Below are 27,346 nucleotides of genomic sequence, written 5' to 3' on the forward strand. Positions count from 1 at the left end.
GAGATTTGATTTCATTAGGATCCCCATTAGCTGATGCAGAACATCAGCTATTCCTTCTGGGGTCCAGACATTACATTACAACAGATGAGATGTTTTCAGACAAAACAACCACATGATATAAAAATAAATATGCTGCTTTCAAATCTTGCTAGCTTTTAAGTAAACTGTCACGTAAGAAGACAGGGAAAAGAAAAGCAAATCCTCACATTTGAGAAGCTGGAACCAGCAAATCTGTGTGGCATCTTTGCTTGAAATGACTTAAACAATTACACGATCATCAAAATATTTTCTGTTGCTCAGATAATCGATTAATAGTCTGATAGTTTCAGCTCTAGATTATGTCATGGTTATATTGTATACTTATTTATTCATATAATTATAACATTCATAATTATTTAAAATTGAACACTGGTTCTCCATATAATGTCTTAATTTGAACATTGTTTAATTATATAAAATCGATTTAACTATGCTACTACTCAGCTGTATCCACAGAGAGGTGATGTTGAGCTCCTCTTACTCTTCCAGTCAGAAAATCCACATTACTGAGAAAAAAACACTGTAGAGCTTTGGTTAATAAAATGCTAATTGCTTTACATTTTCCCAAAAAGGATTAACATTTCATAAGTGCTCGCTGTATGCCGACAGAAACAACCATGTTGGCTGCAGTAGTTGCAACATTTTGTATACGCCTCCATTAAAGTGGTGATAGAATGATTATATAGGGTATTTCACACTGTTCCTTAAGGTCTCCTAATAGGGTATGCAACATTGGTTGGGCTGAAAATGGCCCGGTTGCTATTCTATGGGCCCTTAACTACCCTGTGAATATGGCTCTATTTGTAACAAGAGCTTTTCTTCCAAATATGGTATGCTCATGAATATTTAGATGAGCTGAGCGGTGATTGGTTGAGCGAACCACATACACGTACATTGGCGACGAGACAGTGCAATGTTATACATTGTCTGCTATTTCGTTATTAAATTCACTTCTGAGACTTTTTTTTTTTATGCGAGAAATCAACTATATAAAGCTCAAATATGGGCTGTTTTACGAAAATTGATGGCTAATTGCAATTCTGGTAAGACGTGTCGGACTTCAAGAGCTCCACACAGTCTGACGAGAAAGCCTGGGCTACATACCCAGGGCCGTTTCTGGGTTACTGGACTACCGGGGCTCCGCGGAGCTGGCCGGCTGCCGGCATAACTATAGTATATTTACAGTTTGAATTTTGTCACACCACTTATATCACAGCTACCCCAAGGTCTTACAAAGCTAACACTTTTGTCCGATTTCAATTTAATGCATTTTTGTGAATTTCAGAGGTCTAGGAGGAGGCTAGCTAGCTCTCATTGATAGAGCTCCATCCAGCCGCGGACTCTATCAATGAGACTCGCGGACAAGAGGCGTTTATTTCCCCGATCGTTTGTTTAAATAACTCAACACACATCCATTATTAGATTAACTGGAACCTGTCGTAATAGATTGTAACAAGCTCGCTGACCGCGCTCTCACACAGCGGCCATTTAGCAGGAAGAGGGGAGGGAGAACAGCGAGCTGCAGGCCCTGGAGCGCTGTCAGGGCAGCGGCGTTTGGTAGTCCAGTAACCCAGAAACGGTGACTTTGCGCGGGTATGGAACACCGCGGGCTGCCGGCCGTGACGGAGCTCCATCTACCTCACAGCAGGCCGGGGTCTGTGAAGGAGGACAGGCCAGACGGCGAGGCAGCAACCCAGGCAGCACCGGCCGCTGAACTCCGACACACTGTCGGACAAAATTTGCAATTAGCCATCAATTTTTGTAAAACAGCCCATATTTGACCTATACATAGTTGATTTCTCGCATAAAAAAGTCTCAGAAGTGAATTTAGTGATGAAATAGCAGACAAATAATGTATACAATTTCTGAGATCTGCGCGACCTATTCAGAAGACTAAGCTGATCTCAGATCAGTGGTGTAGCCTATGTAAATGTTGGGGCGTGACAAAGGTAGAGACTAGAACCAAATGGGAGCCACTGAGTTGACGTCAACTCGGTGGTTCGTTGAGATTTGCCCATTTTCCGAGGCAGTTTCAAATTGTGAGATTTGCAGAGGAAAGAGGTGTCAATGGGATTTTGAGGTTCTATGTATGTCCTAGTTACCCTCCAAACTGTCGTTATTCAACTACGACAAGGTAAAATCGGTTTTGCATTCTATTACCCCTTTAAGTGTGTATCAAAACTAAATATTCTTTTAGTAAGAATAATATTCACCTTCTGTTGCTACATAGTCGCTGTGAAGAAAACTATGTATCTCACGTTCCTCATTCTATATTTATCAAAAGAGGATCCCATTTCTTTCTTAGGCATTTCTCTGGCTCTTTCTGCATTCATTCGTCTTCCTGTCATCAATGCTCTTCTTCAAGAGACTCCGTATATCATTTTGTCTTCCTTTTACAGGACCAATGAGGTGAGAGGTTAGGGGTACAGCTGAGGGGAGTTGGGTTTGGATTTAACATTGTGTGATTTTGGTGAATCAGAACAAACCCTTTAAAACAGTCACACAATAAACACAAACAAACTGATCGAGGCAGCGGTAGATCAGAAACACCCGTGTCCTGCGAGATAAAATAACTGTTTTTGTCAAATGAGTCTGGTGGCTTTGAAGATGGTGCTTTTTCAGTTCCCCATCAGAAGGGGCTGTTTGACAGCAAGGTAAAGTGGTGAACATATTGTAAATATAGCGTACACCTAAACTGACATTGGTTTTACTTTTAGGTGAGCCTTTTTTTTAAGTTGCTAATACATTTAGCTGCTGCCTCCATCCACAGCAGTAACGTTACATTGCTTAGCTTCTGTGTCGGTACTCCTGCCTGCTTCTCCAAACTGGGGGGGTGCCGACTGCCATCTACTGTAGGTAATAAACTGAAAATGGATAAGTACCTCATATAACCACACTTTAAAATACCCATACTATCCCTTTAAACTAAGCCTTGGTCAACACAATTTGTCACTTGCAATGTGGTCTCATATTCTACTGCAGCATTTGTATAGGATTGTAACATTTCTATAGGATTATGTTTCCAAATTTTGTGTTGGTCAGTGAGTCTCGAGGACTCAAATGTGACCTTGTTTCTGCTGTGTGTAGGTTTACTGTATTCATTTCATATTGCTTTTAGAAAAGGGTGAAAGTCAAACTGGGTCATAGATTATGGGGGTGCAATCCTATTTTGTGGTTGCAACATGCCCACCAGTCATAGCAATCAACCTCTAAATAGTGTCTTGGTTAGATAAGAGTAATCAAAATAGCCAAGACATTGAAGATGTAGTATATTAACAAGAGTTCATCTTTCAGATGATACCAAATACTGTACATACTAGTTCATAGAGCTATGCTGGCGTGAAGTAATAAGATGTTTGATTTATGACTGCTATTATGAAACTCCAGAAGGATTTTGTTTATCCTCAGACATAAATAAAAACCTTGTCTGCTGTTTTGGGAACATACTTGGATGGTGAACAGTATTAACATAAAAGTATGTTTTATCTTATGAAATATAATCCCCTGAATAGATTACTGTGCCAGTATATTTAGTGCCTGTGAGTTGAGGACTTGATTATTTAATCAGAGGGGAGGAAAAAGCACTCAAATTAAGGTATTTTTACTTACTTTTACTCTAAAAACAAGGACTCAAGTAGATGTAAAATTATTCATAAAAATATTTACTTGAGTGAGAGAACTAAAGTGTCTACTAAAACACTACTTGAGAAGTGAGTAACTTCATGAGTTAAAAAAAGGTGAAGAATGCAAATTCAAATCTGTAGTCAGTTTGTGATAAAAAAAAAAGTAATGTACAAGTGTATGCAAATGCGACTAAGTACTGATTTTTCTCTCAAAATGTTGAGTAAAAAGTATGCTTCATTAAATCTACTTCAACAAAGACAAAGAAAAGTACATGTAACGGAGTAAGTGTGAGTTACTTCTCAACTCTGTAATTCATGCTATAGTAGATCCAACTCTAAATTGTGTGTAGATTCTTGTACCCATTGTACAGCAAAAACCATATTGTTATTACCTCTGAAATGTACATTGACTGACTCGAGACAGCTGTAAGTCACATCTGAATTTTTCCATCAACGGCCTTTAAAAATGTAGAGCCGGTCAAGTAAATGATGACCCATCAGCAGAATGAAAGCCACTATTGATCAACAGGCTCACTTCCCTGCCGGCTCCCCCGAGGCTTATATAGTACAGCCCTAAGTGTGTGGAATGGTGTGAACAATAAGAACTCATGGGCCCAATGTACCACATGGATACTGATGACACTTAGGAGTCAAATGTGTCCTTCCAACATCCCATCTCATTTTCCCCCCCAATAGTTGAACGTTATACTTACGAGCCTGAACTAAAGGTCCAGCATTCTGAAATAAAAACACTGCAAAGCTGTCGTGGTGCCATGCTCAGCAGCACAGTGTCACCTGCTCTATTTATATCTCATAAGGAATTCTGGATTCAGAGACTCAGCTGCCACTTCTATTATTACTATTAGCTAATGCTGTAACAAGTACCCAGCTAACACCGACACTGTAGCTCCTTTATCCATTGCCTTATTGCCCAGTACTAATTATGTCTTCACTGTCAATATCACACGTTATTTGATTTTATGTGGTTGGTCAGTGAACCTTTTAGTTGGTAGTTGTTGGTACCCTACTTTATTTTACATGTGCATAAAAGTTAAAGATCTTAACAATCGTGCAGTTTATGGATGCACGCTAGACTAAGTGCAGTTAAGATGATGCTGCTGCAATCTCAATTTATTGCTTGGCGACTGTAGAGTTGGAGAGTGTTATTTTGTGTTTCTAAATGTTATGTTATTTTATGTTTCAATATGTTACTTAAGCATACAAATTATATTTTGCTGGCTGACAAATTACTTCAAGTTGTTTTTCGTAAGACTAGATGAATGAAATGTTTTATGAGTACCAGCTGTTGTAAATACGTTTTCCTTCACATTGTTATTCCCTCACATATGGACATTTGTGGCTTGTATGACAGCTGGAAAGCATACAATGTGCAACCCACAGAATTTGCTATTAATGACAATAACCTTCTTTAGGAAATATGTCAGTCTTTCCTGGCCCCACGTCTTTAAATGAAAAATGCCGCCATGTCCCTCTCACTTTGCTTGTGTCGTGCAAGTCAGCAGAGACAGACAGTTGCGTAAGATAGCCGTGTGTACAGCTGCACCACCACAGAACTTAACACTTAGTACAGAACTGGGAACATGTATAGAGTTCACAAGTGAAAGAGGGAGGGCTTGAGGGGCTTAAGGCGGCACATGGTGATCCCTCAGCAAGGCACGAGGGTGTGGCATGTTAGCGCCACGGTGGGAGTTGGAGGTGATGGGTGTCCCAACTTGCAGGGGTTTACGCTGTAGTAGTTCCTGGCTGCACACACAGGCTACTGACACTTCAGCAATAGACTGAGGCGGAAGATAGAGGGGACGGGGGTAGAAACCTTATCCTTCTGGGATATTGAGTTAAATGTCAGTGCTGTGCCCTGAGGGAGACACTGACAGGCCGACCCCTATCACAGCCCCCAAATCTCAGAGGTCAGAACGGCTGCACAACAGCTGAGGCCAGGAGAACGGCTGGGTGAAACAGAGATAGGAACACTGGCAGAACAGAACAAGAATAAAATGTTTTCGCAACGTCTGGGAACTAAAAGGTTCATACACCATAAAACAAATACGTGTATCACCCCTTGAAGCTTAATGAGCAAAAACAAGACATTGTGAAAGGTCACATTATTATTATTATTATTATTATTCACCACAGGAAGGTTACGTTTTAATTAGTTCAAACGACACATTAGACATTACCAGCATGTTTTATTATTATTTGTTGAAGTCATTACATACTGCTCTGTGTATGACTCTTGTATAGATCATCACACTGTAGATGAACATATACAATGTATCTCAATAGCTGTTTTCTGTTTCCCTCAAGCACAATTTATTGATCGGATTTGTTGAATTTTATGACTGTGCCATCTATACTTTAAGTGACAGTGGCATTTAAAGGTAATATGACAGTAAAATCAACATACAGTACAACACTATTGATGATGCAGATGGCTGACACTGACAGCTGTTTTTCTGGAACAATTTGACCAAAAATAAACTGGAGAATGCAACTTGTCATGCAATAACTAAAGTAGGTGCATTTTCCTTTAGAGTAAAGCCTATTTTACACTAAGAACAAAATTATCTTTGATTCTGGTTGTCACTGTGACACTGCACAACAACGCAACGCAGGAATAAATAGATTGCCGCAAAAACTGCCCTAATGCTGTCAAAAGTTGGTGATTAGTGACCACTGCTGATCTTACAGGAAAGCATGCCAGTTTATTGATTAGCAACAGCAACTTGAATTCCTGTCTGCACCACCCAGCAGCTGTTAAAACAACGAGTTTGTGCTTAACATGTTTTATACTTCATTTTCACTTCATGGTGTTACTAGCGTACTGTTGTCAGAAAGGCAAACAAAAGAGAGCAAATAATGAGTGATAAAATCCTGAGATACCATAGAGAATTTCTATTAAAAAAAAAACCTGAAAAAACCTAAGTACATAATGTAAAAGTAATTTTCTTTCTTTAAATGATGTGTATTCTTATTCTTCAATGCTGTGAATCCACCACAAGAGGCCATTGTGCTGCACTGAATAGTAATTTGTGGCCGGATCATCTGACGTGCATCTACCTAAGCCACTCCATATCTTCCCGCTACCTTCCCTTTCTCATAAAAAAAGAGAAATAAAACTTGATCCTCCTGTATCTGCTCCTGGGGCTTTTCCTCTGCACAGCTATAGTGTGACACGCTGGCTGTCCTCTTGGCATTACTGTCCCACAGCGATCATTCCTCTACTACACACTCACTTTACTTGATCATTTCTATGTCTTACTTAACTAGGTTTGTTATCAGGTCTGGTGTCTGTTATTTTGAGTTGCTCTGCAGAACTTTTGGTAAATGTACATGTTGATGACAGTAGGTGATGCAGTTCTGTTGCATGACGTTCTTGTTTCTGGTTTGATCTTTGAACTTCCATGTGTCAATGTGCCTACATGTGTAACTCACATTTCCCATGTAAAAAGTTATTCCTCTACCATCCCGCTTCTTCAGTCTCTCACTAGTTCACTTTTCTTTCTCTGGCTCAGCCACCTTCCTCAGCATAAACCAGTTGAGCAGTCACTCAATGCACCCCCCACCCTTCTCCCCTCTGGATGATCTCTTGTCTCACTCTCTCACCTTCTCCCTTCGTCTTATTCCACTGACCATGCATGTTCCAAAAACAGATCTCATTTTCATCCATGGTGTGACCCCCCCCCCCCACTCGAGCCCCTTCACCACCACTCTCCTGCATTACCTCCTTTCCAAATCCAAGACTTGTCCTCAGTTCCTATCCAAGTCCACCATCTCACCTCCCCATTGCTCCACCTCAAGCCCCACCCACGCTCCCCCATCATGCCCTCCCATGCTGGAATTTGGGGGGGTGTGTCGGCGGGGTGTCCACCAATCCTGAGCCCTTTGGTGGTATAAAACCCTGAACATGTATGCGGTTATTCGCTCTTTCTGTCAGTCCAGTACTCCTGAATTGAAGGGTGCCACACTTCTAGGTGACGGTGGTGGAACAAGGGTAAAAGCTGCAGTGAACAACTAAGAAGAAAAGAGCGAGGAGAGGCACGGTTAGACGGGCAATCACTTGTCTATCCAGAAAGGATGGAGAACTCACACATGAAGTCGCCGGCTGAATGCCTGGCTTACTTCGGGGTGAATGAAAACAGCGGTCTCACCCCTGACCAGTTCAAGAAGAACCTGGAGAAGTACGGCCACAACGGTGAGAGTGTGGGCATCAGGGATGGGGTGGGAGGCCTACCGAAAGAAGAAAGATTCACAAAGTCACTGTTTGGCAACTAGGCCACAGAGAAACTTGTCACTTCACAGTTAAAGAAAGATCTGAGTGTTTGCGTTCAAAATATTCTACAAAGTTTCTGGAGGCATTTTCCTGAGTCAACACCAGTGGAGTTAAGAGATACTTGTTGAGTTGGGCTGGGTTGAGATTTTGCATGTGATGCTTTTTTAGAGAGGAGTTGCAACAGCTGGTATAAATGCAGAGACATTGAGAAGCAGAGACTTTGAGGGCTTTGAAGAGCTATTTAAAGATAGCCAAAGAAGATGGCTGGAGAGCGAGAGAGACAGGTGATGGCTCAAGAAGCTTCCTGGGTGATATATGGGGCTGGCATTAACAGGAGAGATGGATAATTTTAGGCCGGGTAGAAAGGGGAGGTCCTTAGATGGCTCACGGCTGAATGATATGATGCTAATCAATAACCAGTGGAATGGCAAAATAGACAGTAAAGACACTGTAATATAGAGTTTTAATTTAGAGGTAGATATTCAAAAGCATTCTTGTTTTCCCAGTGATGTTTATGTTGCCTTTGAACAATTTAGTGAGCTGTCACTAAACAAAATGTTTTATTTGGTTTACAAATTGAGGAATTGATGTGGTGAACAGCCGTTGCAGTGAGGTTTTCTTCGGCCTAGGTTAGATGTCAAAGATGAATTAATATCAAATACAGTACAATGGCTTTGTAATTGCAGGCATCCATACAGTGCTCAAAGTCATTAGGTATAAAGAAACAGGGATTTTTGAATGGGTGTTTGAGAAACCAAAGATCTTGAAGTATAACTTTTCTCCCAAAGTTTTGTTAAAAATGTGTCTTGATGAGCACCATGTTTCTTTTCTGAATATTCATCATTTTAACCAACACATTTATTTTTCTGTCTTTCTGTCTCTCCACAATCTTTTTCCTCCTTCCTCCTCCCACCTTTGTGTCCAACTCCAGAGCTGCCCGCTGAGGAGGGTAAGTGATTGTCCAGCCACGTTTACAAAACATGTAAATCTGAACTTCCCCATAATAATACATGCAGGCAGCATTTTGGGATTCCCACCTGCTAATGACATTGTACTGGCAATGTATAATACATTTTGACCATCATCTTTAGCAACAAAGATCTGAAAACTAAATTTCCCCAAGAGGGATGAATAAAGTATACCTTCTTTCTTTTTCGAAATCCATACTTCATATACTGTAAATACTTCACTTTGCACCGAAATGCACTTTCCCTTGCATATTTCAGTAATTACATTTATTTTTTGTCATAATTATCCATTTATTTGTATTAATTTTTTTGTCTCACTCAGGAAAGAGCATCTGGGAGCTGATCAGTGAGCAGTTTGAGGACTTGCTTGTCAGGATCCTGCTGCTGGCTGCCTGCATCTCTTTTGTAAGTAAACAAGTGTTTTTTGTAATCATGTCAGTAATTCTAAACTCTGGTTATTCCTATCACGTTCATTTCAAACTCAAGTAACAGCAGTGTGATTTGTAGTAAACATAATAGTAGCAACAAATTCCACGAGACACTGACACCACGTGGGATAAGACACTTTACTTGACTTTTATCTATGAAAGAACAGGTGCATACTTTTACAATTCTCATTAACAAGAAGACACTCTACACTCTTCAGAATGTGTTTTCTCACATTTACATTTTTGGCATAATAATCTCTGGGCCCCTTTTACATTCTTGATAACAGGTCATTATAATGCATTTAACTTTATAACCCCATCACACAAACTCTTCCAGTAAACAAGCATGCTGCACTTGATCATTTCTGTCTGGTCACTTTGTCCAGATAACTTATTATCCCCCTCCACCCCTTCATGTATTTTTGAGGATGACAACTTGAGAGGAGGGAGACAGATTGCAAGGGCTTTCACCCCTTCGGCCAGCTGTCAGGATGGCCTTAGAAGGCGAATATTGAGGAGCCAGTGAGAGATGGGGGTCAGGGAAGTATAGGGGGGCTGAGGGGTTTATTTTGAGAAAGCACCAAGCTGAGGAGAGAAACTGAATCCTTTGGGAAAGGTCAGGCCTGAAGGAAGGAACGAAAGGCCTCCACAAAGAGAGGGTTGAAGTCAAAAGGACCAAGGAGTTATTGGACATTGAGATCAAATTAATAACAATTATGTAATCATATTATGACACAGAAATGTATTATCAAAATAACAGGCATTGGATACATTTCAAAGTAAATGAAGAAAAGGTATTGAAAATGGCCTGTATAATTAAGCTTTTTCACATTGTTGCATGTAATTGTATACTATATATGCTATGTGAAAAATGCTAAATGCATACAAAACTATAAATGCCCATTTAAAGCCTTTACAATCATTGAAAATATACCCTCTTATCATTAAGACTTTACACTATATATATATATATATATATATAAGGTTATAAAGCTCAGAGGAATCTATTCATTCAAATTTCTAAACAATGTTAATTTTCCATTTAAAGTACATTCAAAAACAGAGGTACAGACACACTTGCATGCTGTTTCTCAGGAGCAGTATGGCCCACTGTCACTGTTGTCTCCATTTCTGTGCTCAGACACCAACACTGATTTGCTTACCACTCTGACCTCAGGTGCTGGCCTGGTTTGAGGAAGGTGAAGAGACCGTCACTGCCTTTGTGGAACCCTTCGTCATCCTTCTTATCCTTATCGCTAACGCCATTGTTGGAGTTTGGCAGGTCAGTGACGAGGCCCATCGCGTTGAGCAATAAGACATAGGAATTGCAATGATGGCAGAAAGTACACAGGCTCCAGTTACTGCCATGTTTTCTACTCAGACGTGGTTGCTCAACTTGAATAGTTGGTGTTACAACATAGTGTAAATCCTAAATAAACAATATTATTCACTCTAACTTCAAATTAAGAAGATACATATGATATAATCACCAGATCGAAGATGGATGATTCACATTATGCATGTCATGCTCTTCTGCATGCTATTAAGTAATTGACACTGCTGTCAGGCATCAGTCGCTACGGAATATTGTTGTCATCACATCCATGCAAAATGTCAAAATCAGCTGCTTTGTTCCTGTTTTTTGTCATTGAAAACAGAACTGACTTTGGCAACCTGCTATTAGAAGATTTTATCATTTTAAATATAATCTCTGAACCCAGCGTGTACTTTCTTGCTTCAGACTCCCTCTGTTAGATTATGTATGTAAACATAGATCTATGCACCCACACAATAATTGGTATTTATTTGGAGATAAAAAAAATACAAGAAAACCTACAATACATGGTAACTTAAAATGGAATGGCAAAGATCAGATCATAGATTTGACCTACTCATGTGTCATCAGTAGGTTGTGTATCAGTGTGTAATTACTTTGACTCAAAGCCTACTAGAGGACATTGCCAGATCCAGACCAAGGACAACAGGAGTATGGATTACATTTAGGCAAGGATAAACAGGCGTGTTGACATCAGTTTAATGATAATTGTTAGAGTGTGGCTCAAAATTGTGAATGTGTATTTCAGTTTTTATTTTAGCTGACCCCCCCTTTACTTATTTGACTGTTTTCTGTGTGTGCCACAGGAGCGTAATGCTGAAGATGCCATTGAGGCTCTCAAGGAGTATGAGCCTGAGATGGGCAAGGTTTACCGTTCTGACAGAAAGAGTGTGCAGATGATCAAGGCCAGGGAAATTGTCCCCGGAGACATTGTGGAGGTGTCTGGTAAGAAATGTCAAGATCGTTCATCATTTTTAAAGGCGGAAGCCAATCTGTCAGCCTGATCTGTAAACGTTCATGTCAGGAGAATAATATCCCCTGTCACAGTCTGTTTTGTCAAAAAGTCTTCACTGAGAAAAAATAGAACAAAAATCCAGTGAGTTGCTTTCATTTCTGTTAAGGGGAAGGATGACAGACACAAATTCAGGGTATATGTGTATGGAAAAGGCTGATGGCAAAGCCTTGTGTCTTTTTAAGGCAATGTGAGTAGCACTGCTGTGAAACATGCTGACTGGAGGAAAGCAAAATCACAATTATAAATACCCTCCCTAGCACCTGCCACACCTCTTCTCCCCTCGCTGCCATTGCCCACTTCTGTTCATTTGTCAGTGTACACCTGTTGCTTCTCTAGCTGGCTGTGCCTAACCCCACCCCCACCACACACACACACACACACACACACACACACACACACACACACACACACACACACGTGTGTGTGTTTGTTACTCTGAGTTACTCTGAGCATTGGACTCTAAATTTAGAATAACTTCTACTGAAACTTTGGATATTTGTTTAATTATTTTTCAGTTAGGGATGTCATTATGGATGACATAAATTGTGCTACTTACAACTATTACAGTCACTTGAATGTTATTGCAAATATAATTTACAAGTATACACAGTCACATAACTTTTTATGTTTAATGTAAATAAGACAAGTATTGATACATTCTATGACAATTTAGTAGAAATAGTAGAAATTATTTTAATTATTTCCAACAGTTGGTGACAAAGTCCCCGCTGACATCAGGCTTGTTACCATCAAGTCCACCACCCTGCGTGTTGACCAGTCCATCCTTACTGGTAAGCTTTCAAGAAACCTTAAATCTGCAATGACATGTTTTTTCTGTCCTAATGCCATTGGCAGTTTTGAGTAAATGTTCTGTTTTCTCTCTCAGGTGAGTCCGTCAGTGTGATCAAGCACACTGAACCTGTCCCAGACGCAAGAGCTGTCAACCAGGATAAGAAGAACATGCTTTTCTCTGTAAGTGCCTTACAAACAATATTTTATTTTCACTGGGTTTCAAGCTTTTTCCTGTTACTCCTTATTTCATTTCCTTACCATTACCTGCTTCTTTTTTGTTTTTACCTTTCTATGCTTCTCTCCTCTGTAGGGCACTAACATCGCTGCTGGCAAGGCCATCGGTGTTGCTGTGGCCACCGGAGTCTCCACTGAGATCGGTAAGATCCGTGACCAGATGGCTGCCACAGAGCAGGAGAAGACTCCTCTGCAGGCCAAGCTGGACGAGTTTGGCGAGCAGCTGTCCAAGGTTATCTCCCTGATCTGTGTTGCTGTCTGGGCCATCAACATTGGCCACTTCAATGACCCCGTCCACGGAGGCTCATGGATCCGTGGTGCTGTCTACTACTTCAAGATCGCTGTTGCTCTGGCTGTGGCTGCCATCCCTGAGGGTAGGGGAAGCACGTTATTAAAACCAGACTACCACCAAGTGGCAGTTGGAGTTAAGTTTTGTGTTCCTCCACTGCTTGTTTATCGTACTCACAGTTTCCACTAATGTCTCTCAGGTCTGCCCGCTGTCATCACCACCTGCCTAGCTCTTGGTACCCGCCGTATGGCCAAGAAGAACGCCATTGTCAGAAGCCTGCCCTCTGTGGAGACCCTGGGCTGCACCTCCGTCATCTGCTCTGACAAGACTGGTACCCTCACCACCAACCAAATGTGTGTGACCAAGGTGGGTGAAATTTTTTTTTACACTCTCAAAATGGAAATTGTATCGTGGACAGTTTGTCTACAAAACTGGCCCACACAATTAGAACTTTCTTTCTTCTTGTTTCCTCCGCCACAGATGTTCATCATTAAGAGTGCTGAAGGCGACAATGTTTCCCTTGATGCTTTTGATATCTCTGGCTCCAAGTACACCCCCGAGGGCGAGGTGTAAGTTGGTTTTCATCATTCAAATCCAGTATCAGGCATACAGTAAAGTGCACATAAACCATCTCTCATGTATTTCTAATCCTCTCTTTGTCTTTTAGTTCCCAGGGAGGTTCCAAGACCAACTGCAGCACATACGACGGCCTTGTTGAGCTGGCTACCATCTGCGCCCTGTGCAATGACTCCTCTCTGGACTACAATGAGGTAAAGTCCTAAAGTCATGCAGTGTATTTGCTACGCTGAAACCTCATGACCTTCCACAGTTCAACCAATTCGCTGCATCTCTCTCCCTTTATCCAGACCAAGAAGATCTATGAGAAGGTTGGTGAGGCTACTGAGACCGCGCTGTCCTGCCTGGTTGAGAAGATGAACGTGTTCAACAGCAACGTGAAGAGCCTGTCCAGGATTGAGAGAGCCAACGCCTGCTGCTCAGTAAGTTTCCTCCAGCCGTTTGCTACATGTTGAGGATAATCCACATTGTTGATACAGCTAATTGCAAACCACTGACAACGATTAGTAAATAGGATCAGACCTTGTTCCAAAGAATTACAGTTTTTAATCAAAGCCAACCTGTGGCGAGGTGACTGCTTATCTAATTAAAAAACCCTTGTATCCAACAGGTGATCAAGCAGCTCATGAAGAAGAACGTCACCCTGGAGTTCTCCCGTGACAGGAAGTCTATGTCTGTGTACTGCACTCCCACTAAGGGTGATGGTGGTGCCAAGATGTTTGTGAAGGCAGGTTGCTTCTTTCTTCCTTCTCTCAGCCTTTGGTCAGACACCTGCACTTTAAAGGTGCAGCATTCAACATAACACAAAATAATCACCATGTTATCTCCACAGGGTGCCCCTGAGGGTGTGATTGACAGGTGCACATATGTGCGTGTTGGCACCACCCGCGTGCCCCTGACCAACGCCATCAAAGATAAGATCATGGCTGTTATCAAGGAATGGGGTTGTGGCCGCGACACCCTGCGTTGTCTGGCCCTGGCCACCCGTGACAGCCCACTGAAGATGGAGGAGATGAAACTCGAGGACTCAACCAAGTTTGCCGATTACGAGGTGAGAATTAAACACTTTGATATTGAGATGTGTGGATGCAACTGTGACTACATGTGAAAACGTATATCGAATGACTCCATTCCCACTTCTCTCCTCAGACTGACCTGACCTTTGTTGGCTGCGTGGGTATGCTGGATCCCCCTCGTAAGGAGGTCTGTGGCTCCATTGAGCTGTGCAGAGCTGCTGGAATCCGTGTCATTATGATCACTGGTTAGTATTATGGGTGGGATGAATTATCAGTATCGAATGTGCTGTGATGTGTGTCTCTTGTAAAACATGATCATATAACTTATGTATTTACTATGTATTTTCGGAGTAAATGCTATTTTGAGTTAGCTGTTACAGGGAAAGTCTATTATCGGAATGTTACCAAAAGTGTAGCCCTATAGTGTAATAAAATGCTACATAAAGTTCTTATTTTGGGTAGGGTATTTGTTAAAACATCCACTGTAACCATTTGTATCTATAGTTTACAGAATTTAAAACAACTGTGTCTGCTCCTTTAGTTTTCTTGGAGCGGATATACTATATATATATATATATATATATATATATATATATATATATAGATACAGTATATCCACTCCACAGTGTTTAACACCTCATTTCACTGACTCTCCCCTGGGGCTAGGCGATATAGAGAAAATCAAATATCACGATATGACTATACTTGACTAAATACTTCGATGTTGATATTGCGACGATATTGTAAGGTTGACAATTTGTGCTCTCACATAATATTTTCACAATGTGATTTTAGATATATAGTTAACAGAAATGTGGATATGACCAAGTGGGTAAAGGCAAATAATAAAACAGCTACAACTGTCTGATAAATTCAGAAAAGTACATCAATTAACTGTAATACAGCCTTTAAAACCAGGAAAAGACAACACTTACTATTACGATATCAAAAATCTAAGGCGATATCAAGTCTCATATCACGATATCGATATAATGTCGATATATTGCCCAGTCCTACTCTCCACCAAACTTCTCCTCCATATTTCAGGTGACAACAAGGGAACTGCTATTGCTATCTGCCGTCGCATTGGCATCTTCACAGAGGATGAGAATGTTGATGATAAGGCCTACACCGGACGTGAGTTTGACGATCTGCCCCTTGATGAACAAGCTGTGGCTGTAACCAGGGCTTGCTGCTTCGCCCGTGTGGAGCCATCCCACAAGTCCAAGATTGTGGAGTTCCTGCAGGGTCATGATGACATTACTGCTATGGTAAGAGCTCAGCAGCATAAACGTTTTTACAGTAAGTCTGTTAATTTGTCTGTACATCTGTGTAGATTGAGAGTAGGTTAACTTACTCTTCCTCTCTTCCCACCCCAGACCGGTGATGGTGTGAACGATGCCCCCGCCCTGAAGAAGGCCGAGATCGGCATCGCCATGGGCTCTGGCACTGCCGTTGCCAAGTCTGCCTCTGAGATGGTCCTGGCTGACGACAACTTCGCTTCCATTGTGGCTGCTGTTGAGGAGGGCAGAGCTATCTACAACAACATGAAGCAGTTCATCCGCTACCTCATCTCCTCCAACGTTGGTGAGGTCGTCTGGTGAGTTACTTACGTAACATGCACTCCGACCCACACCTAAACGCCACATTTCAGCCTTTCATCGTTCTCTCTGTCTTTGGCAAACCTCGGCCTTCCGTTTGTTCTATTATTTACTTTTTCACTCTCTTAGTATCTTCCTGACTGCCGCTCTGGGTCTGCCCGAGGCCCTGATCCCCGTCCAGCTGCTGTGGGTCAACCTGGTTACTGACGGTCTGCCCGCAACTGCTCTGGGCTTCAACCCCCCTGACCTGGACATCATGGGCAGGCCCCCACGTTCCGCCAAGGAGCCCCTGATCTCTGGCTGGCTGTTCTTCAGATACATGGCTATTGGTGGTAAGTAGGACTTTGGACATTATTGGATATTTGGATATTGTTTAAATGCAGGAAACCATTGCCCACACTAACACTGTTATCTTTTACTAACAGGATACGTCGGTTGTGCCACTGTTGGTGGTGCTGCCTATTGGTTCCTCTATGATGTGGCTGGCCCCGGTGTCTCCTACTACCAGCTGGTAAGTAATTGTGTCCCTTCCATGTTGTCTTTCACACACACTCACATGCAGACACTTAATAACCTAGCCTCTCCGCTGTACAGTCCCACTTCATGCAGTGCCACGAGGAAAATGAGGAGTTCGCCGGCATCGACTGTGAAATCTTTGAGGCTTGCACTCCCATGACCATGGCCCTGTCTGTGCTGGTCACCATTGAGATGTGCAACGCTCTCAACAGGTAATACTTCATGTGTGATGATGATACATTCGATGATGACTCCAGTGGTTTCTTCAGGTAACACAGACATTTATTCCCATAATTCCTTTTTTTCTTTTTCAAGCTTGTCTGAGAACCAGTCTCTGATTCGCATGCCCCCATGGAGCAACTTCTGGCTGATCTCTGCCATGACCCTCTCCATGTCCCTGCACTTCATGATCATCTATGTTGACCCTCTGCCCGTAAGTCAGCTACCAGTGCTCCCTACAGATTAATTTAAGAGTTACATGTGTAAATCTTCCAGTTTTAGGAATTAAATTGAAATATTATCCTCTGTGACATGTAGTTTTTGTTGCAGTTGCTCTCCACTGTAATTTCCCAGCACTTCTGACTCCCACTCTTTTGCCCCCCAGATGGTCTTCAAGTTGAACCATCTGAACTTAGACCAATGGATGGTGGTCCTGAAGCTTTCCTTCCCCGTCATCTTCATTGATGAGGTGCTGAAGTTTGTGGCCCGCAACTACATTGAGTGTAAGTAGCCTCACATTTTTGCACATTCACTCTAACATGTAATATATATATATATATATATATATATATATATATATCTATCCAATTTCCTAAAATAATAGTTCTGATCTGATGAATATAACTTAATTTATTAATACTGTCATATTTTTTTAATAATGTTAGTTATTCATAATATTTTAACTAAGTGTAATTATTCTTAATCCTGTACTGTCATCTCATTTAATCTGTCAACAAATTCATCATAAATTCAATATTGTCTGATTTCATCTGCCTAATCCTATCACTCCCTCATCATTAACTCACTTAACCCTTGTTGATTTCCAGACTAAATTCAGTCAACCCACTACCATTAGCCTGTAACTCAAGCCAGGTATTCCACAACTCGAACTATTCTTGTTTTCACTGTGTATCTGTTGTTTAGGCGCATGTTGGTGTATGTTTTGTTTTGTTGCGTATGTTGCTGCTCTTATGCAAATCAGTCCTCAGTGGTGTCTACTTCATATATCACACTCCTGTTGATGTGGAACTCTGCCTTCTCCCCACTACTTAATGCCGTAAATGAAAAATGAATATCTGTCACAAATTGACAAGGTGATACAATGACTAATGAATGAGTCATCGCGCTGCTTTCTGTATCTGATGTCCTCCTGTGAGCTCTGTGTTTATACCAGCTCATGAGATGCCCAGTTTAATCACCCCTGAGTTTCTTCTGTCGGTGTCAGCAGTACAGCGTGCTTTTTTGGGTTGTTTCTGTCTGTTGGTTAGAATGTGACCGATGCCTGTTATAGTACCAATTTTGTAAAAAAAAATAAATAAATAAATAAAGGGCATGATATTGTTGGCGTCCCACAAAAAAGCCTTCGACAACACTTTATCTTAACCCTCCCAGTTAAGATTTTTAAGCAGAATATAAACATAGAAAACAATAGTTGTAAGCAGATGTCAGTTCTTTTAAAATGTTTATTGATTATCAACAGATTTAACTCTTAACAGGATGCTGGTATATTTGATTTGATTTGATTTATTGGGTTCTCCAATAGCTGGGGCCATAGCCCACAGCTATTCTTCCTGGAGTCCACCCAAAACTTGTGCAGCTATACATTGCCGTGCATAATCACATTAAAAACAACCACCAAACAAAACAACATTCAATACATCGCAGCAAGAAAAACAACCAAAATAATATAAGTATATAGGCTGATAATGAATGACAATATAATAATGCACAGTTGTAATTATATAAAATATGTCTTTCTAGTGTTTCTTAAAGTGCCCATATTATGAAAAAAAACCCTTTTTCTGGGATTTGTGGTGTTCTTTTGTGTCTCTGGTGCTTCCACACGCATACAAACTTTGAAAAAAATCCATCCATGCTGTTTTGAGTGAGATACGGTTTCTGAATGTGTCCTGCCTTCAGTCTCCGAGTGAGCTGTTCAAAATCGGCACGGCTTGTGATGTCACAAGCTGAAACGAGCTGGCTAACCACAACTGTTAGCTAACGCTAGCATGCTACCTCATTCTCATTAGCAAAGCACTGCTACAACACACACAAGTTCACCATAATCTACAAAAGAACTACTTACATGTGCGCCCTCATTTAGAAGTCTCCCAGCTAATCCTGTCTTGTAACTGACCGAAGTTGGAGAAACAGCCTTTCTTTTACTGTCTATGGAGCTAGCTAGCTGACATGATCTACATCTGAGCTACTGTGCATGTGCAATCAAAGATAGTACAGAAGAAGAAAAGAGGTCTCACTCAGTAGCTAAAACAGAGACCAGCTGAAAAGAGGATCTGCAGCAGTGAGAGAGAGCTGTGCAGTACAACAAAAACATGGTGTTTTTTGAAAATTAAACCATGTAAACCTATTCTGGTACAACCTTAAAGTACAATTATGAACCTGAAAATGAGCATAATATGGGCACTTTAATAAACACTAAAAATGCTCTTATATCTGCTTAAAACTACACTATAATGTGTTTAAACCGTTTATTATATGTTTACATACTGCTTATAAATGGGGAAGGGGGTGTTGTGATAAAGTGTTACCAGACTTTTTATACAATATTATTAAATGGGATTGTCATGCTGTTCGTGCAAAATGACTTATGCTCCACCAACTTAGTTGTCTTGCTGCTTTCATTAGATTTGATGTTAAACAAACAATTATTCTGAAGTTGAAGGTTATTTTATACATTGCATCATGCTTTCTTAGTAAGGTTAGTTCAATTTTGGGGGTGCTTTCTAACACTTTAACTTAGTAATGATTATATGTTTGTCTGCCAAGATAGTTTAAGTGTTGTTTCCATTTAATATGTCAAAAGTGTTGTCATCTCAATTTTCATTATTGTCCAAAAATCCTTTCCCTTGTCTGATGTATCCATTTCTCTTTACCAGGTACAGAAGCTAAATAAAGATGTAGAAGAAGAGGATCATAAGGGTTGGAGAGAAAGAGGCGGAGAAGAGAGAGATGAAGTTCAGAACCAAAGAGGGGAGCCAACCAATAGAAGAGAGAGTTGAAAACACAGGGAAAACTTAGGGAAAAAAAAAAACAATAAAACTTGTCAAAAAATCTACATAAACATAGCCTCTATATAAGGAAGGAGATTTGATTAAAATGAAGGGAAGTGTCCCTGTCGGAAAAGTATTCAAGTATTTAAGATTTTATTCTCAGAAATAAAGTATGTATTAAAAGTGATTTTTTTGTTAAACTTGGATATTCTCAGCTGTTGTGTTTTTGTGTAATTTTCATATGATGGACTTTCCAGCTCATTACTTTTACTCTAGTCTTTGTTGCTCGTGTCTCATGCAGCCTCCCTGCTTTGGCTGGGCTCTGTACAGTGTGGTGTAGGGTTGCAAATTGACTTCATATGGGCAGAAAAACCACATGCCTCCAGCTGCCAGCGCTCTCTATAGGCTTAATGCAATCAGCAGGCTGTTAGGAGGTCTCGTGACATAAAATGGGCATGTCCACTCAGTCACAACACTTTTGGTCTTATATATTTACGTGATAAGCTGCAATAAAGTGATGATTACAAACTCATGTACTTGTATTGTGGAGTACATTTTTATTGATCCTTTAAACATAACATTTGGATGTATGTAAGTGGTGCAGTGATTAGGGTGCTCTCCATAAAGGATCAAACTAATTTATTTGTATTAATTTTTGTTTTGGTATTTAGCTTGTGCCAAATTTCTGACAGTATAGTGCTGCACAGTGTCAGTCCACCGGTCTTTGGTTTGCAGAGCTGCATCCATTTGGAAAAGCCAAAATCTGTTAGATGAGGGTCCTGAATGGTATGTTGACTTCCTTCATTTGCTTTTCATAATCTTCATCAAACCTCTTTGATTGCTCGGGTGTAAAATGGTTTCTCCAATCCCCTACTTCACCTGTAAAGAGAGAAAATGATAGAAGAGAGAATACAACGTTAGATATATAAATCAAGTTCATTAATTATTTTCCCTAAAAGCATCTATTGTTGAACATTAGGGCTGCAACTATCGATTATTTCAGAATCAGAATCAGAATCAGAAAAGCTTTATTGCCAAGTACGATTTTTACACATACAAGGAATTTGTTTTGGTGTTGTAGGTGCATGTCACACATTCTCTAAAATAAGTTAAACAAACAGGTTAAACAGAACAAACAATATAAGTATAAATATATGTATATATATATATATATATATATATATATATATATATATATATATATATATATATAAAATAAGAGAGTAAGAATTAAGATAAAAAGAGCAGATTTTCCATATTGATTAATCAAGTCACAAACAAAGTCTTTTTTTTCTTGATGGTTTGGTTTATGAAATATCAGAAAACTGTCTTCAAATAGTCCAAAATTCAATAGTCAAATTACTACACTACAAGATAAAGAAAAACGGTGAAGCAATTAATAGTGAAAAAATTGTTTCAAATTCATTTTCTGCCTTCAGACTAATCATTTAATCGACTATTTGTTTCAGCTATTTTGAGCATAACGTTATTATAGTCTAGAAAAAAACAAGCAAAGGCAAGAAATCCAGAAACCTCTAGGGAGCGCCAGAGATACTGTATAATGTGAAGTACAGGGAGAAGACAAAAAATGACACAATCCAATAACAGAGTAGTGTGTCGTGTCTTTGTGAGGCTTATGCTGTTGATTTAACTGCATTACATTATAAGATATTAATAGGAGTGAGGCAATGTGTTCATGATATTGTATTCACCCACTGCAGATCACTCACCCTAATTTTGAAACCTGGACCTTTGGAATTAGTACATGCCCTGCCCTGCTCATTTTATTTTATTATTTTGATCAATATCTTGGTTCTGGACAAGACTAGGAGCAGATTGATGCACCTTTTCTCATGAAGGGAGAGACTGAGTGATCAAAAACAGGAGCTGGGATGCAGGAGTAGTTGGTCATCGGGTTCTCCTTCATGTTCTTAAAGGACGTGAGCTCCACAATTCGGCTGATGACCTCATCAGAGATCGACAAGTCCAGGTACCTCATGATGCGCTCCACTTCACGCCGAGGATTCTGGGGATTAAATATGATGGTAAGAGTACATATAACATGCTTTGGTAATATTGAGTCCATATGTTATCCGTACCTCTTTCATGTCCTCGTAGAAGAGGTAAAGGATATTCTTCTTCTCTCTCTCCATCCAGTAACCTTTCACATGGTCATACCAGGAGCCCCATGCCACTGTGGAAACAGAACTCATTGAGCATCTTTCATGGTAACATTACATGGTAACATTATACGGTGTATAGTTTTAATAATGTTAATAAATGTACTTATCTTTATAGATCAATTATAAGTCCTTGACTTTTGGGTTGCCTCTTTTATTCATCAAGAAGACTCACCGATAAACAGTTAATCCACTTACCTTCTGGGCCAGGGCTGCAGGGATCTGGACCAACATTTTTTTTTTTGACAACATGTTAATATTTACAACTGCTGGCTTGATGTATTGCTGCAATAACACTTAGACATTTATAATTGCAGACGTCTTAGTTGGCTAATTTTGTGAAGATTCTCTGTAGGCTCACGACAAACGGCAACTTTCACATACAAGTAGCCATGCTGTCCTTTGTTAAAATGACATTAAAATATAGATGAAATATGAAGTCATAATTAATCAATTAATGTTTTTTTACAACAATTCCACAAGGTCTGCAGTTGCAAATGTTAATAAGTTGCTAATAAATAAATGTAGTTCCAGGTGTTGTGGAGCCTTTTTGCAGAAGGTAAATGGTCTAACGGTCCATTGCAGCAATCCTCCTGATGAATTAAAGAGCTAAAGAAATCTAAACAAAAGTGTCATGCTGCAGCTGGCTAAACACCAGTTGAAGGGATTTTTCACAAACTGGCAACCCAAAAGATTTTCTTATTAATCTCGTATAACTGATCTGTAAAACATTAGCCAATGATTAGCTATTAGTTACAATGTATAAACCATTGATAACATTGCCTCAATAGAGAGTGATTTGATATTTGATATTAACACTTCAATACTTCAAAACCTTTGAATTAAAATGCATCTGTGGCAGTACAGTAGCAGTTGGTGTATTGATGGCACCAAAGCAGAAACGAAGTATAAAAATAGGCAGTTGAAATTCTTTTGGAACATTTTCTTCTAATTGGCATTACCTTCACTCTGCAGCCAACAGTGAGGTAAGGAATGTATTCTTCTAAGGTGTCACCAACCACTTTTACACATTTCAATTTGTTACATAGGAAGAAAATACATAAAAACTTCTGGCTGGTGCAGTGGGTGAATGGACCAGTTTGGTTGGAAGCTTTGTGCAAACGGGAACAACCAGTTTGAATAAAAGTAAAACAATGGGATTTAATCTACTTACACTCTCCTCGCATGAACTTCGGTATGTAGCCTTCCCAGGGTCCTGGGTCAGGCTGGGTCATATTCATACAATCAAAATGGAAGTAGCTCACCAGGTTGTCTTTAGCATTGCGTGCCACGTAGATAGCCTTTACACACATATAAAACATAAAAATGGATATACGGCAAAAATGCAGGCAATGGGTAACCTATTTGTATGGCATTGTATTGTTAACCTCTCATCTCATTTATCAGCATTGTTGTCATGAACCTTTTACCCAGTCAACATGCATTTACTGTTTAGTGTAAAGCAATAAAATTCACTGCAGGATTTTGCTCTCAGTTGATCTGACAGTGTGAGCCTTACCTTGCACTTGTTTTCCCAAAATCCAGGAGGCACCAACTGAAAAGGAAGATGTGTCTTGATGATTCTTGGAGGATCCATTTCCTTCAGAAGATCAAGACCTGAAACACAAGTTCAGGGAAAAGGATTTGTACATATTAAAGAGTTGAACTATTTGTTCCATACTATCTCAGATTCCATGCTCTACTAATGTTACATAAATCCCACTCTAATGCACAAAGACTGACTTAAAACTAGCACTATTTAAGCTACTTTTTAACTTTAGAACAAATATATGGGATGTCATAAAAATAATAAAATAATAAAATAAAGTGTTCAAACAAAAGAGGACTTGGTGTAGGGTGTTTTCTGCAGCAACATTGTTGGTAAAGGATGGTTGTTATATTTGTAGTGTAACAGAAGCAATTATTAATAATTAATGAATATCCAAACTATACAGCGTTAACTAAAAACTCAAAATGATTCATCATAAACACATTCAGTTGCAGGTGAAAGAGGGTAATGGCACTCAACTTCAGCTATCAGAGACAATTAGTGTATCTTAAATAACAGCATTTAAACTTAACTTTAATCTGGACGCCACCCTCATTTTAAATAAACAAGCAAAACTTAAATTAATCAATTGAACCTCGTAATCTCAGGGCTGCCACGGGTGTTATTTTCCTCTGTGTGACTAAACGATTTTTTACACACAAACCACGGAACAAAATACTTTATAAATGAGGATTTATTGAACTTACAACTAAAGACTAACTACTAAACAGACTAAATGCCTCCTATGAAGTTAAAGTGGTAATCAGCCCTTTGTCCACTGTGACTTGGTCAATCCCTCCAGTAGGCCCTCAGACCCAAAGAGACCTAAAACAAGCAAGAGAGCATCCTTTGCTCCTTCCTTACAATGTACGCTATTCTAGATTGAGAAGTCTTGTGCTGCCCATGTGATTACATTACATCAGATGCTGTTCTGAGGAACAATACACAATGCATTCTATGCCTATGCCTTACTGACCCCGATTAAGACGGAAGAAACAATCCTCCAGGAATTGAATTTGTAAGGTCTGACATGGCACAGTCAGAACTAGTATTTGGTAATAATATGTTATGTTTTAACAAAAACTTGTGGTAACAAAGTGCACTTGAAGACAGACTTAATTAAAACTGGTAAATACAATCAGACACATACAAACATAACCACCTAAATACACACCTGAGGGTATGGGTGGCGGGGAGAAGATCTCTAGGAAAGGACTGCGGATGGGTGTTGGGGCTCGTTTGCAGGCCTCTGCATCTCCGTTGTGAAAAAGAAGGTCAACTATCTCCTGGGTCCATGTGGTCCCTTATGTCCCAAAAACACAAATTAACACTGACATGATCCTGCACCCACACCAAAATAACCAAAATATTTACTCAAGTCCTAGAATTGTTTTTCACCTATGTGACACTGTTACTCATTGAAAGGACAAACGTGAGTATTAAGGGAATTTGGTCCCCCTTATCAATGTGAATGTTAGCCCTCACTCTTCAAGAGGATTGGTCTAGAGCAGGGGTCAACAACACGGTGCCCGCGGGCACCAGGTAGCCCCTAAGGACCACATGAGTAGCCCTCAGGCCTGTTCTAAAAATGAAAATTGAATATTGATATTATCTGTTTTCCACCTTGTTAAGTCACTGTTGATAATTATTGTGAGAAATCATTAACGTGATCAGTGTCTTCACATAGATGACTATCATTAATCATTAATAATCATATATAACTAAAGGCAAACTGAGCAAATTTGTTATTTCAGAAGAGTGTTTCAAACTGGTAGCCCTTCGTATGACTCAGTACCCATGAAGTAGCTCTCAGTTTCAAAAAGGTTGGTGACCCCTGCTCTAGAGCTTTACTTGAATTTTTGTAGTTCATGTGAATTCTCATTGATTTTCTGTTTGTTTTGTCAGCTTCATTATCCTGTTCTGTGATCTGTTGTACTAGCCTTATTTCAGTGTTGTAAGTAGTAAGATCCTTTACTTAAGTAAACGTAGCAATGCCACACTGTGAAAATACTCCATTGCTAAAGTCATTGAACATTTTTTTTAAAAAGTACTTTACAAACAAGTAGTAACAAGTTACTCATAATCCAGAAAAAAATGTCTCATGTGAGTGTTTTCAAATTTATATTATATTATTTGGAATATTATAAATGTTGCATAATGTGTAAGTAGCATTTTACTGTTATTTGTCAAGACGGAGCTAATTCTAACTATTTTAGTTTTATCCATAACAATGCATCATATTTTATAAGATTATCGTATGTTTTGTATGCAAGCTGTCAAATACACGTAGTGCAGTACAAAGTACAATATTTTCCTGTGATATATGGATTAGTGGGACTTTAAAGTAGCAGAAAATGTAAAGGAATAGACCTACTCAAATTTGCACTAGTAGGCTACTACAGAACTTCAATAAAAATGAAAAATGACAAAAAAAAAAGTCCCGTCCAAAACTGATTACCTACTTAGACCTAAACTAGTAGGCCTACCTGCTTTTGGGTAGGTGGCGATGAGGAGGTCTGAGGGCTCCGGACGGAAAGCCCAGATGGAGTCCCAGTTTTTGGCGATGAGGTTCATGAGAGGAATTCCTCTGACTGGGATGAGAGGGAAGCGATATACGGACGCGTACGCCTTCTTAATGGCTTCGCTGTAGGACAATTTTTCTTCCTCCGACATGACTGATACTGTCAAAAGTTTAGTCGAGGAAACCAAAAACCAGACGCCAAAATGTGACTGTAAAATGGCTCAGGCGAGGCCAGTACGTGCTTCTTCCCGAGCTCGTGTTTTCAGCAGCTCCTCTTGCAGCTGGCTTTTGGTCCTTTGACAAACGTGCTCACTTGATTTGCTTTTATACACCGTTAGCTGTCTCCAAATCTCTTCCTGCTTGATCACTGTTTACTCATTCTCGTGACTCATTATATCTTCATTATCTCTCTTATCTGCTGGAAAGGAACTATCGGTTTAGTCTCTTCTTGATTTCTTCTGCTTTTCAGCCTAAATCCTCCCAAACATCTGAAAAACAATCCCTCCTGAACTCCCAGCTGAAGCCGAAATGCTTCAGTCACTGTCACTTTCTTTTCACCCTCTTTCTATCTTTGTAATCTGGCAGTCTGAGTTTGTGCCAGGTTCTTGTCTGTCTGCGATCACTGGAACTTTCAGACCTACACTAAAGTGCTCTTATGTAACATTCCCAGTTACGTATGAATTCCACTTTTGCTCACAATACTATCTGAACTGCTTGCTATGTAATTTGAGGAAAGGACAAGGGAGGGTCTTAAACGAGCCCGACACACCACATGGCAGCAAACTACAAACAGAGTAACGATTGATTGGATATTTAATCTGAGAGAAGTTAATTGGTAACACAGGCTGCTGGTGCATTAATGTACATCTATTAATGCTTAGCCTAACTAATGCACTGATGGAATGCATATTATGATAATAATATCTCTCTCTCTCTCTCTTTCTCTCTCTCTCTCTCTCTCTCTCTCTCTCTCTCTCTCTCTCTATATATATATATATATATATATATATATATATATATATATATATATACATACATACATACATACATACATACATACATACATATTTCCAGCAAATAGATTTTGAAATATTACAACGACGCCAAAACTCTGTTGGTGCTTGAGCTGAGCAAAGATTGAT

General features: G+C 39.8%; 2 protein-coding genes across 3 annotated transcripts; one reads left to right on the forward strand and one right to left on the reverse strand.

Moving 5' to 3' along the window:
• Positions 1–471: 471 nt before the first annotated feature.
• On the forward strand, positions 472–20,158 carry atp2a1l (ATPase sarcoplasmic/endoplasmic reticulum Ca2+ transporting 1, like). Of its 2 annotated transcripts, XM_078278747.1 has the most exons (24): positions 472–7,875; positions 8,885–8,902; positions 9,244–9,326; positions 10,527–10,631; positions 11,492–11,630; positions 12,411–12,491; positions 12,587–12,672; positions 12,803–13,100; positions 13,215–13,381; positions 13,496–13,584; positions 13,683–13,785; positions 13,882–14,013; positions 14,202–14,318; positions 14,424–14,642; positions 14,741–14,852; positions 15,655–15,878; positions 15,987–16,207; positions 16,338–16,540; positions 16,634–16,719; positions 16,803–16,936; positions 17,040–17,157; positions 17,329–17,446; positions 17,771–17,816; positions 19,841–20,158. In XM_078278747.1, the coding sequence occupies exons 1-23, from the start codon at positions 7,758–7,760 to the stop codon at positions 17,773–17,775; spliced, it is 2,976 nt and encodes a 991-aa protein (XP_078134873.1). In that variant the 5' UTR covers positions 472–7,757; the 3' UTR covers positions 17,776–17,816; positions 19,841–20,158. The 2 variants fall into 2 exon arrangements, with proteins under 2 accessions (XP_078134873.1, XP_078134871.1); XM_078278745.1 differs by lacking the exon at positions 17,771–17,816.
• On the reverse strand, positions 18,393–26,860 carry sult1st6 (sulfotransferase family 1, cytosolic sulfotransferase 6). Its single transcript, XM_078278751.1, has 7 exons — positions 26,170–26,860; positions 24,858–24,986; positions 23,654–23,751; positions 23,309–23,435; positions 22,054–22,148; positions 21,800–21,980; positions 18,393–20,833 (listed from the first exon to the last, which is right to left on the reverse strand). The coding sequence occupies exons 1-7, from the start codon at positions 26,354–26,356 to the stop codon at positions 20,721–20,723; spliced, it is 930 nt and encodes a 309-aa protein (XP_078134877.1). The 5' UTR covers positions 26,357–26,860; the 3' UTR covers positions 18,393–20,720.
• Between the last annotated feature and the right edge of the window lie 486 nt (positions 26,861–27,346).

This window comes from Sander vitreus, chromosome 21 (assembly GCF_031162955.1).
Source record: "Sander vitreus isolate 19-12246 chromosome 21, sanVit1, whole genome shotgun sequence".
Classification (NCBI taxonomy): domain Eukaryota; kingdom Metazoa; phylum Chordata; class Actinopteri; order Perciformes; family Percidae; genus Sander; species Sander vitreus.

Bases quoted from the DNA above. Each gene is read 5' to 3' on its own strand.
- atp2a1l (XM_078278745.1), top strand. From the start codon at position 7,758: ATGGAGAACTCACACATGAAGTCGCCGGCTGAATGCCTGGCTTACTTC. The intron at 14,853-15,654 runs GTTAGTATTATG...TCCATATTTCAG, and splicing joins CCGTGTCATTATGATCACTG to GTGACAACAAGGGAACTGCT. The intron at 15,879-15,986 runs GTAAGAGCTCAG...TTCCCACCCCAG, and splicing joins ATGATGACATTACTGCTATG to ACCGGTGATGGTGTGAACGA.
- sult1st6 (XM_078278751.1), bottom strand. From the start codon at position 26,356: ATGTCGGAGGAAGAAAAATTGTCCTACAGCGAAGCCATTAAGAAGGCG. The intron at 23,752-24,857 runs GTGTGTATTTAG...CTTGTGTTTCAG, and splicing joins CCCGCCACCCATACCCTCAG to GTCTTGATCTTCTGAAGGAA. The intron at 22,149-23,308 runs GTAAGTAGATTA...CTGTTTCCACAG, and splicing joins GAAGTTCATGCGAGGAGAGT to TGGCATGGGGCTCCTGGTAT.